Source organism: Ranitomeya variabilis, chromosome 5, assembly GCF_051348905.1.
Source record: "Ranitomeya variabilis isolate aRanVar5 chromosome 5, aRanVar5.hap1, whole genome shotgun sequence".
NCBI lineage: Eukaryota > Metazoa > Chordata > Amphibia > Anura > Dendrobatidae > Ranitomeya > Ranitomeya variabilis.
In genome coordinates, this window is record NC_135236.1 from 531,810,009 (window position 1) to 531,822,665 (window position 12,657).

At 42.9% G+C, this 12,657-nt stretch overlaps 1 protein-coding gene across 1 annotated transcript in view; it reads right to left on the reverse strand.

Moving 5' to 3' along the window:
• RBM27 (RNA binding motif protein 27) overlaps positions 1 to 12,657 on the reverse strand; it is a 107,334-nt gene that overhangs the window by 24,771 nt on the left and 69,906 nt on the right. The window contains exon 14 of the mRNA XM_077265831.1: positions 2,892 to 3,005. Within this exon, the coding sequence (XP_077121946.1) occupies positions 2,892 to 3,005 (114 nt within the window). The remainder of the gene's footprint in view (positions 1 to 2,891; positions 3,006 to 12,657) is intronic.

Consider the following 12,657-nt stretch of genomic DNA (forward strand, 5'->3'; position numbering starts at 1 on the left):
AATGTTCTTCTAGCTGGCTGCTGGTCACCATCATTACTCTCATTCATTAGCTTAATAGTACTTATCATATTTGAAGTATTGTCAGTTACGACAGAACTTGCTCTTTTTTAAGTTCATAGTCTTGCAGAACCTTTTCCACCAAGACCTGGAGAAACTCACTGGTGTGATGAGCTTTGGTGTCTTTTACTGCCAATGTCTTGGTAACTATTTCATTTTTGTCACAAACAAATCGGACATTGATGGCAAAATAGTTCACTCTGTGACGTGTGCAGGCATCCATTTTAAGAAACAGAAAGCGTCCCTTGAGAGTTTTTTTAAGTTCTTCCTTTTGTTTAAAAGCTTCTTCGATAACTAATTTTCTAATACTCTCTCTCTCTCCAGAGAAACACCAAGCTTGCGGGCCATTTCCCCATTCAGACACATAAAAGCTGGTCGTGAAAATAATGAAATAGGCACACTATCCTTTACAACAAGCTCTATGATCTGTTTTTTAAATGTATCTACTGTCATTGTCACAGTAACTGTCACGGACAAAATATCTTGCAACTGATGGCTGCAAAGTTCTCTGCTCCTTTGTTTGGCTGGAAGAGCTGGGCACTGGTTCATTGGTTTGGATGCAGTCTTTCTCATCCACTGCTTTCAGTACTTCTGGATGAAAGCGCTGTAAATGTCTCTTTAGATTAGAAGCTCTGGTAGGAGCATTTTTATCTTTGCCTGAATATGCACTGATCTTGGCTTCACAGCATTTGTTTTCGTCTGGATCATTTGTCATACACTGACAGACAATGTTTTCTATCTTGAGTGATGGTGAAATGTTCAAATACAGCTTATTTAATGTGACGCTTCTTTGACATTCTCAGGTTTTTAATTCTGCATTCACAATCCAAATGACAATTGTTTTTCCTAAAAACAATTGTACAAAATTATTGCCAGGTCGTACAACTGATATAGTGGTCAGTAATACTGTTATTCCTCATGTACTTTAACTGATGCAAAGTTTGTTGAAAGGATAATACTTCTTACAGTCTTCCTCTTCTGAGTAGCAGCTGTGAGATGCTTGGAAGACGCACACCTAGTAAACATCTAGTCTAGAGGAGGAGCTTTACTACTAAGAATTTGCGACACATTTTCACTTTCAGTTTCATACATTGTAAGTAGTGCACCATGAGGTTAACCAAGTATAAGATTAGATAAGGGCAGTGGAGAACAGTGACACACGAAGAAAGAAATGTCTCTATCTCCAGCAGAACTGTTTATCACTGTTGTTCATAGTTTGATAGAACATATATATTTGAGTAACATTTATAAAATTCATATGAAAGTTCAATTATGAAATATTAATACATTTTTTTTTAAAGCTGGAGTCGGTACATTTGTACCGACTCTGACTCCAACCAAAACTAACTCCGACTCCACAGCCCTGCCAGAAGTCACCGTTTCACATCTTGAATTGTTTCCAGACATTTTCTGACATCCTCCATCATGGCCGCCCAGTAAAGTTCCAGCTTATTCACCAACGACTGCTTGGATGGTGGATTTTGACCTCCAAACTTCTTTAGAAACTCACTTTGGCACAGGACTCTGTTTTCCCAAAAGTTTTCACAATGAAAACACTATCCTCCAAACTGTATCTGTACAGTGTTAACAAATGGAGAAGGAATTTGGCAGGAGTAAATGCAAGCACCACACAAACTACCGACGTGCAGAAAGGAGTGCAGAAAGTCTATCTAGTCATGGAGATGACCAGCGGGTTGGTGGGTCGATAGGTCGGCGAGACCACTCCATGTGAAAAGGTTTTTTCATCGTTGTCATTGAGGTTCATTGCACTCTCTCTTCTCATGAACCAAAGTATGCACAGTCCAAATTTCAGCATGGTTGATCTGTCTCTTAAAAGTTACTGTAACTTTTCCAGTATGAATCACCATGTACTTAAACTCCAGCACACAGCCTACTAAGTGGTACATCCCTGAGATCAGGCTCTCTGCCCCGTATTATGTTGCCCTCAGATTACAAAGCAAAAACCTGGTGACAGATTACCTTTAACCAAAATTCTTTCACTAGCTACCGAATGGTTTGATTAATAATGTCTCCGGAACGGAGAAGCAAAACTTCTTTTAGTTTTATTCTGCATTCACTATTGCATTATGCATCCAGTTCAACACTGAAAATCTGGAATAAGGTCCTCTTTAATCCCGACAACCTCTAAAGTCTGTCATTTGTTCTTTGACCCCATTGACAAGAGCAGTGCACAAATTCAAACGTGTTCAACATGGAGCTGCCATCACTTGCACTAGCAATGCCCAATCTTTTGCTAAGAAACCTAGGAAATCTACTGGTTGTATATAGTCCAGAGGAGACATCACGTTAGGTTAGGGTCCCTGCAGAGGGGGTAACGCCTTGTCATTGGGCATACATGTATTGGCCAATTTATACGCCAAGTACCTTCATGTTTTAACTTATTTTCTATAGCAGTAATGCGATTCCAATTTCATGTATTCCATGTTTGCATGCTATAGCGTTGCAAAATGGAGCTTTCATTTGTTACATATAGAGTGGCTCTCTTCGCTTGCATCTGTTCACATTTGTCAGTTTGGACCACATTTAAATATCTAAAGACTGGCCAAGACTTCCAGAGTTTAAAAACAAAAAAACAAAACACTTTTTTTTTTTTTTTTTATATAGAGCAAAACAAGGCTGATATCCTAAAGAAATGTTAATGTGAAGCACAGCCTTGGAGACTTATGTGTGAAGGGAAATAAAAGGCCAGGACTTGTTCAGCCTGTAACTGGATACAGGATCAGCAGTGACAATGGAACAGGCTATTTTTACTTCCATTCACTCTTTGTGCAGGAATTGTTGGGCACCTTTGGCTCAGGAGACAAATACAATACCTGCTTCTTCTTCAGGGCATCCTGCACATCTACAGGTTTAGATCCTGCTGGGTTCTTATTTGTTGCCTTCAAGCTGGCAGAGTTGTAAATCATTTTGGAGGCAGGAGGCAGGGTCTATAGAAACAAATGCCAAAACACAAATTAGGGCATAAAACCTTGTAAACACAAAAGGGTCATAATGCAATATAGCATACTTCATCCATACATACACAATGGGGGAAACAAGTATTTGATCCCTAGCTGATTTTGTAAGTTTGCCCACTGACAGACATGAACAGTCTATAATTTTAAGGTTTGGCTAATTTTAACATTGAGAGAGAGAGAATAACAAAAATAAAATCCAGAAAATCACATTGTATAAATTATATAAGTATTTGCATTTTGCTGTGAGAAATAAGTATTTGATCCCTTACCAACCATTAAGGGTATGTGCACACGTTCAGGTTTTTTCGCGTTTTTTTTCCACGATAAAAATGCTATAAAAACTCATTAAAAACGCATACATTATGCATCCTATCATTTAGAATGCATTCTGCATGTTTTGTGCACATGGTGCGGTAAAAAAAGCAGCATGTTAATTAATTTTGCTGATTTTCCGTGTTTTTCCCGCAATTCTATGCATTTGGAAAAAAACACACAAAAACGCGTCAAAAACGCATGCGGATTTCTGGCAGAAATTTTCGGTTTTTATCAGGAAAATTTCTGCAAGAAATCCTGACGTGTTCACATAGCCTAAAAGTTCTGGCTCCTACAGACCAGTTAGACGCTCCTAATCAACTCGTACCTGCATTAAAGGGCCACTGTCACCCCCCCCAGCCGTTATAAACTAAAAGCCACCTTGTGCAGCAGTAATGCTGCAGTCTAACAAGGTGGCTCTTTTAGTTTTTGATTCATTTATTACCTCAATAAAGCGTTTTAAAAATTGGCCACACATACCAGATTTTGTACCTGGAGGCGGTCCGAATCGTCCTCTATCAATCTCCCAACTTCCATCACTCTTCTCTTCAGGGGCGATGGACGCCGCCCCCTTCGCGTTGTTGCTTCTTAAATCCGGCGCCTGCGCTGTGCGTGCCTGCCTGGGGCCTGCGCAGTCTTCATTGTCCGTCATAGGTCAGATGCCGGGTGCCTGACTGCGCCTGTGCGGGCAGTGCGGCCACCCTGTTCCTGAATCCCCGCCCCGCACTGTGTTATTCATTATGCACAGTGCGGGGCTGGGGTTCCTGGGCATGCGCACTGCGCTTGTCAGACGCTCCCCCGGTCCCCCGCCTTCCAGCGTTGTTCTTTGTGGCTGTTCAAAACGTCAGCAATGAAACCTGTATATTCCGGCAATGCTGGAAGGCGGGGGACCGGGGAAGCGTCTGACAAGCGCAGTGCGCATGCCCAGGAACCCCAGCCCCGCACTGTGCATAATGAATAACACAGTGCGGGCCCCAGGCAGGCACGCACAGCGCAGGCGCCAGATTTAAGAAGCAACAGCGCGCAGGGGGCAGCGACCATCGCCCCTGAAGAGAAGAGTGACGGCAGTTGGGAGATTGATAGAGGACGATTCGGACCGCCTCCAGGTACAAAATCTGGTATTTGTGGCCAATTTTTAAAAACGCTTTATTGAGGTAATAAATGAATCAAAAACTAAAAGAGCCACCTTGTTAGACTGCAGCATTACTGCTGCACAAGGTGGCTCTTTTAGTTTATAACGGCTGGGGGGGGTGACAGTGGCCCTTTAAAGACAGCTGCCTTACAGTCACCTTTATAAAAGACTCCTGTCCACAGACTCAATCAGACAGACCCTCACCTCTACAACATGGGCAAGACCAAAGAGCTTTCTAAGAATGCCAGGGACAAGATCATAGACCTGCACAAAGCTGGAATGGGCTACAAAACCATAAGTAAGATGCTGGGTGAGAAGGAAACAACAGTTGGTGCAATAGTAAAGAAAATGGCAGAAATATCAAATGAGTGTCAATCGACATCGATCTGGGCCACAATGCAAAATCTCACCTCGTGGGGTATCCTTGATCATGAGGAAGGTAAGAGATCAGCCTAAAGCTACATGGAGGGAACATGTTAATGATCTCAAGGCAGCTGGGACCACAGTCACCAAGTGCCCACAAGGTCCCCCTGCTCAACGCGGCACATGTGCAGGCCCGTCTGAAGCTTGCCAATGAACACATGGATGATTCTATGAGTGACTGGGAGAAGATCAAACAAACAAAGGCAAAAGTAGCATGCACACAACAGGGATCACCAAAGGAAGAGTTACAAAAAATGAACTTTATTGAATGATACAACAACATTGCAAAAGTTAAAATTGAAACTGCAAACAAAGCTGTACCTTGACCTACAATAGGGTCATGCCCTTGCGGCACCCCAATTATATAACAAAAAAAACCCACATCAAGTCCTGCTGTCTAGATAATGCAGCTGAGCAATAAAGAAATACACTGCTCCGTAACCCAAAAAATAGCTCATATCATCTAGGCTTGAGGGTATGTGCACACGTCAGGATTTCTTGCAGAAATTTCCTGACAAAAACCGGACATTTCTGCCAGAAATCTGCATGCGTTTTTTTCACGCTTTTTGCGCGTTTGTTCGTTTTTTCCCAATGCATAGAATAGCGGGAAAAACGTGAAAAATCCGCAAAATTAATTAACATGCTCATTTTTTTTTACCGCGATGCGTTTTTTTCCGCAAAAAAAACTCATCATGTGTACAAAAATTGCGGAATGCATTCTAAATGATAGGATGCATATGTATGCGTTTTTTATGCATTTTTATAGCGGAAAAACACACGAAAATTCCTGAACGTGTGCAAATACCCTGGTACATATGAAGCCCATATAGAGCAATGCCTACAAAGGTATGGAAAGAGGAAATAACCCGCTGTTACAGCATATAGTCAGAAAAGGCTTGCACATATCAGGATAGAATGGGACGCCGGACAACTATACCAGCAGTGACAACAAGGAAGGAGCACCACTCTTTCACTCAAGATCAGCGCTCCGTGTAAGGTAACCAGCGGCACATATGCATCGGATTTCCGACCCAGTCTAATCCGTGTGCAGCACGCCGCATTACCTCTTTTAGTGAAGCTGTGCCGGGGCGGCTTCCCTTTTTTGTGTTCATTATATTCTTTTTTTCGCATGCATGCTTTGACAAAGACAGTGTGAGCTCTCCATTGAGTTTTCCAATGTGGGACCTTTAGACTGGAACTCAGCTTATCTACCTGTTCCATCCGTATTGTGATTTATTGATCACTATTGAATACGTATCATCAGTGTTTCTCTGCATGGTTACACGCTGTTATGCTGTAGGCATCGCCATTACAGACTTGTTAATCAAGATTTACTAACTTTGAAAACTGTGGGCTCATTGTGATATATTGTATTGACTATCTATTTGCATAAACTCTTCCATATCGGTTTGCAACTACGGTGGGACATCTATATACCCTCGGGGAACACTCATTTTAGTTAGGCTATTTTCGTGGGCATAGTGCAATTTTTTCCATCCGCAGATCCTCTGTTTATATACTCTCTCAGTTTCTTTATTAAATACATCCTTACTTCCCTTGATCTCGTTGTGCGCGAATTTATTTTTGCATTATATCTTTTTCCTGACAAAATAGTGGTTGTTGTCCAAATTTGCAGCAATACGAGATTTTTTATACTCATCGCCGCTGCAATTTTTAATATATTATACATATCAGGATAGGCTTATGCTATATAAGTGGGGCAAATCCCCATGTAGGGAGGCAAAAGAAGAGAGCCTATACAACCTGAGCCTGTGGAAGGGGTCTCCGCAAGACTATGCCTGTATGGAACATCGGTGCAACAAGAGATAAGATTGGGGGAGGCAAGGGCACTAAAGATTGGGAGAAGGTGCTGTGGTCATACGAGACAAAAATTGAGGTCTTTGGCATTAACTCAAATCGCTTTGTTTGGAGTAAGAGAAATGCTGCCTATGACCCAAAGAACACCATCCCCACTGTCAAGCATGGAGGTTGAAACATTATGTTTTGGAGTGTTTCTCTGCTAAGGGCACAGGACTATTTCACTGCATTAATTGGAGAATTGATGGAGCCATGTACCATAAAATCCTGACAACCTCCTTCCCTCCGCCAGGACATTAAAAATGGCTCGTGGCTGAGTCTTCCAGCAAGACAATGACCCCAAAACATACAGCCAAGGCAACAAAGGAGTGGTTCAAAAAGAAGCACATTAAGGTCATGGAGTGGCCTAGCAGGTCTCCAGACTTTAATCCCATAGAAAACTTATGGAGGGAGTTGAAGCTCCGAGTTGCCTAGTGACTGCCTCAAAATCTTAGTGATTTAGAGATGATCTGCAAAGAGAAGTGAACTAAAATTCCTCCTGACATGTGGGCAAACCTCATCATCAACTACAAAAAATGTCTGACTGTTGTGCTTGACAACAAGGGTTACACCACCAAGTACTAAGTCTTGTTTGCCAGAGGGATCAAATACTTATAAATGTATTTGCATTTTGCACTGAGAAATATCAGTTATACAATGTGATTTTCTGGATTTTATTTTTGATATTCTCTCAATGTTAACATTAACCTACCGTTACAATTATAGACTGTTCATGTCTAAAGGAGATATATCTATAGCTCTCTCTCTATCTATCTCTCTATCTAGTAAAAAAGGATCAGCACAATAATTACCGGCGGGTGCCAGGCCTCCAGGCAAACAGTCTAAGGCTGGCGTCACACTTGGCGTAAGACAATACGGTCCGTATTTTACGGCCGTAATACGGAGAAATGTTCCCAAAATAGTGATCCGTAGGCAGGGTGTGTCAGCGTATTTTGCGCATGGCATCCTCCGTATGTAATCCGTATGGCATCCGTACTGCGAGATTTTCGCGCAGGCTTGCAAAACCGACATCTAATGGATTTATGTGCTCAAATGTTCGGGAAAACATATATACAGTGTATATACATACATACATATACACACACTCACCGGCCACTTTATTAGGTACACCATGCTAGTAACGGGTTGGACCCCCTTTTGCCTTCAGAACTGCCTCAATTCTTCGTGGCATAGATTCAACAAGGTGCTGGAAGCATTCCTCAGAGATTTTGGTCCATATTGACATGATGGCATCACACAGTTGCCGCAGATTTGTCGGCTGCACATCCCAAAGATGCTCCATACAAGGCAGGATGGATCCATGCTTTCATGTTGTTTACGCCAAATTCTGACCCTACCATCCGAATGTCGCAGCAGAAATCGAGACTCATCAGACCAAGCAACGTTTTTCCAATCTTCTACTGTCCAATTTCGATGAGCTTGTACAAATTGTAGCCTCAGTTTCCTGTTCTTAGCTGAAAGGAGTGGTACCCGGTGTGGTCTTCTGCTGCTGTAGTCCATCTGCCTCAAAGTTCGACGCACTGTGCGTTCAGAGATGCTCTTAGGCCTACCTTGGTTGTAACGGGTGGCGATTTGAGTCACTGTTGCCTTTCTATCAGCTCGAACCAGTCTGCCCATTCTCCTCTGACCTCTGGCATCAACAAGGCATTTCCGCCCACAGAACTGCCGCTCACTGGATTTTTTTTCTTTTTCGGACCATTCTCTGTAAACCCTAGAGATGGTTGTGCGTGAAAATCCCAGTAGATCAGCAGTTTCTGAAATACTCAGACCAGCCCTTCTGGCACCAACAACCATGCCACGTTCAAAGGCACTCAAATCACCTTTCTTCCCCATACTGATGCTCGGTTTGAACTGCAGGAGATTGTCTTGACCATGTCTACATGCCTAAATGCACTGAGTTGCCGCCATGTGATTGGCTGATTAGAAATTAAGTGTTAACAAGAAGTTGGACAGGTGTACCTAATAAAGTGGCCGGTGAGTGTATATTCTGTATTTAGATTTCATTCAGCGCGATATCTGTGAAATGTCGGTAATTCAGTTGCCGGCTTCTCATTTCTCCTGCACAAACCCGACAGGATATGAGACATGGTTTACATATAGTAAACCATCTCATATCCCCTTTTTTTTTTGCATATTCCACACTACTAATGTTAGTAGTGTGTATGTGCAAAATTTCAGCGCTGTAGCTGCTAAAATAAAAAGTTAAATGGCGGAAAAAATTGGCGTGGGCTCCCGCGCAATTTTCTCCGCCAGAGCGGTAAAGCCAGTGACTGAGGGCAGATATTAATAGCCAGGAGAGGGTCCATGGTTATAGCACCCCCCCCCCCCCCCCCCCCCCGTGGCTACAAACATCTGCCCCCAGCCACCCCAGAAAAGGCACATCTGGAAGATGCGCCTATTCTGGCACTTGGCCACTCTCTTCCCACTCCCTGTAGCGGTGGGATATGGGGTAATGAAGGGTTAATGCCACCTTGCTATTGTAAGGTGACATTAAGCCAGATTAATAATGGAGAGGCGTCAATTATGTCACCTATCCATTATTAATCCAATTGTTTGAAAGGGTTAAAAAACACACACACATGATTTAAAAGTATTTTAATGAAATAAACAGCGGTTGTTTTAATATTTTATTGCTCTCTCAATCCATTTGCAGGCCCTCGCTTGGCAAAATAATAAACGCACAAGATACATACCTTCTGATGTCCGATCACGTCCCACGAGGTAATCCATCCGAAGGGGTTAACTAATATTACAGGCACGAGCTGCGATAAACCACTCGCTCGTGCCTGTAATCCCCGGGTGCTGAAAGGAAAGCAGAGTGATCTATACTTACATTCAGTCGCGGTGATGCGCCCCTGCTGGATGTTCTCATGAACTGCAGCCTGGGAACTTTTTCCCACACTCCAGGTCATATGAGGACATCCACCAGGGGGCGCATCACCGCGACTGAAGGAAATGTAGGTCAATGACCTACATTTCATTCATTCGCCGGGGAATTACAAGCACGAGCACACAGCTGCATTAGCAGGGCTCCTGCTTGTAAATTATTTTAACCCCTTCAGATGGATTACATCGTGGGACGTGACGGTTCAGCTGAGGGTATGTATCTTGTGCGTTTATTATTTTGCCAAGCGAGGGCCTGCAAATGGATTGAGAGAGCAATAAAATATTAAAACAACCGCTGTTTATTTCATTAAAATACTTTTAAATCATGTGTGTGTGTTTTTTAACCCTTTCAAACAATTGGATTAATAATGGAGAGGTGTCATAATTGACGCCTCTCCATTATTAATCTGGCTTAATGTCACCTTACAATAGCAAGGTGGCATTAACCCTTCATTACCCCATATCCCACCGCTACAGGGAGTGGGAAGAGAGTGGCCAAGTGCCAGAATAGGTGCATCTTCCAGATGTGCCTTTTCTGGGGTGGCTGGGGGCAGATGTTTTTAGGCACGGGGGGGCCAATAACCATGGACCCTCTCCTGGCTATTAATATCTGCCCTCAGTCACTGGCTTTACCATTCTGGCGGAGAAAATTGCGCGGGAGCCCACGCCAATTTTTTCCGCCATTTAACCCTTTATTTTAGCAGCTACAGCGCTGAAATTTTGCACATACACACTACTAACATTAGTAGTGTGGAATATGCAAAAAAAAAAAAGGGGATATGAGATGGTTTACTGTATGTAAACCATGTCTCATATCATGTCGGGTTTGTGCAGGAGAAATGAAAAGCCGGCAATTGAATTACCGACTTTTCACTAACACCACTGCGTATTTCTCGCAAGTCACACTGCTGGTCCGTGTGGAGTCCGTATTTTTCTTGCCCTCATAGACTTTCATTGGCGATTTTTTTGCGCAATGCGCTGACAAACGCAGCATGCTGCGATTTTGTACGGCCGTAGAAAGCCGTATAATACTGAACCGTAATATACGGCTGATAGGAGCAGCCCCATTGAGAATAATTGTGCCGTTTATTTTGCGAGTTTTACGGACGTAATTTCTGCGCTCTTACGTCCGTAAAACTCGCCAGTGTGACGCCGGCCTAATACTTGCCAAACTAAACAGTAGAAAAAAAAAAAATGAAGGCAGCACTCCAATTGTTTCAGGTGGAAAAAAGTGAAAAACTTTATCCTGCCTCACTCATCCTGGGCAACGTTTCGGCTCCTCCTGAGCCTTTGTCAAGGCTCCTCCTGAGCCTTTGTCAAGGCTTGACAAAGGCTCAGGAGGAGCCGAAACGTTGCCCAGGATGAGTGAGGCAGAATAAAGTTTTTCACTTTTTCCACCTGAAACAATTGGAGTGCTGCCTTCATTTTTTTCTTCTATCTATCTATATCTATCTATATACATATACACATACACACACACAGTGGGTACGGAAAGTATGCAGACCCCTTTAACCCCTTCATGCCGCGGCCCTTTTTCGTTTTTGTGTTTTCGTTTTTCGCTCCCCTCCTTCCCAGAGCCATAACTTTTTTATTTTTCCGTCAATATGGCCATGTGAGGGCTTATTTTTTGCGGGACGAGTTATACTTTTGAACGACATCATTGGTTTTACCATGTCGTGTACTAGAAAATGGGAAACAAATTCCAAGTGCGGTGAAATTGCAAAAAAAGTGCAATCCCACACTTGTTTTTTGTTTGGCTTTTTTGCTAGGTTCACTAAATGCTAAAACTAACCTGCCATTATGATTCTCTAGGTCATTACGAGTTCATAGACACCTAACATGTCTAGGTTATTTTTTATCCAAGTGGTGAAAAAAAATTCCAAACTTTGCTTAAAAAAAAAAAAAAAAAAGTGCCATTTTCCGATCCCCGTAGCGTCTCCAATTTTCGTGATCTGGGGTCGGGTGAGGGCTTATTTTTTGCGTGCCGAGCTGACGTTTTTAATGATACCATTTCGGCGCAGTTGCGTTCTTTTGATCGCCCATTATTGCATTTTAACGCAATGTCGCGGCGACCAAAAAAACGTAATTCTGGCGTTTCGGATTTTTTTCTCGCTACGCTGTTTAGCGATCAGGTTAATGCTTTTTTTTAATTGATAGATCGGGCGATTCTGAACGCGGCGATACCAAATATGTGTAGGTTTGGTTTTTTTTTATTGTTTTATTTAGGATGGGGCGAAAGGGGGGTGGTGATTTAAACTTTTATATTTTTAATATTTTTTTCACATTTTTAAAAACTTTTTTTTTTTCACTTTTGCCATGCTTCAATAGCCTCCAAGGGAGGCTAGAAGCAGGCACAGCCCGATCGGCTCTGCTACATAACAGCGATCATCAGATCGCTGCTATGCAGCAGAAATGCAGGTGTGCTGTGAGTGCCTACCACAGGGGGGCGCTCACAGCAGGCCGGCATCATGTGACGGGGGTCGGCGATGACGTCATTTCCGGCCGCCCGGCCGGATGTGGTAGTTAAATGCCGCTGTCTGCATTTGACAGCGGCATTTAACAGGTTAATAGCGGCGGGTGAATAGCGATTTCACCCGCCGCTATTGCACGCACATGTCAGCTGTACAAAACAGCTGACATGTCACGACTTTGATGTGCGCTCACCGCCGGAGCGCACATCAAAGCAGGGGACCCGACATGCGCCGTACATGTACGGCGCATGTCGCGAAAGGGTTAAACTTTTCACTCCTTCATTGCAGCCATTTGATAAATTCAAAAAAGTTCATTTTTTTCTCATTAATGTACACTCTGCACCACATCTTGACTGAAAAAAAAACCAACAAAAAAAACACAAATGTAGAAGTTTTTACTAGTTTAATAAAAAAGAACAACAAATATCACATACAGAAGATCGATACAGAGAAAGCTTTGGCCCGCATCCCCAATGCCCCTCTTAGCTCCTCTAAGCTGTTCCTCCAAAACTAACTTCTC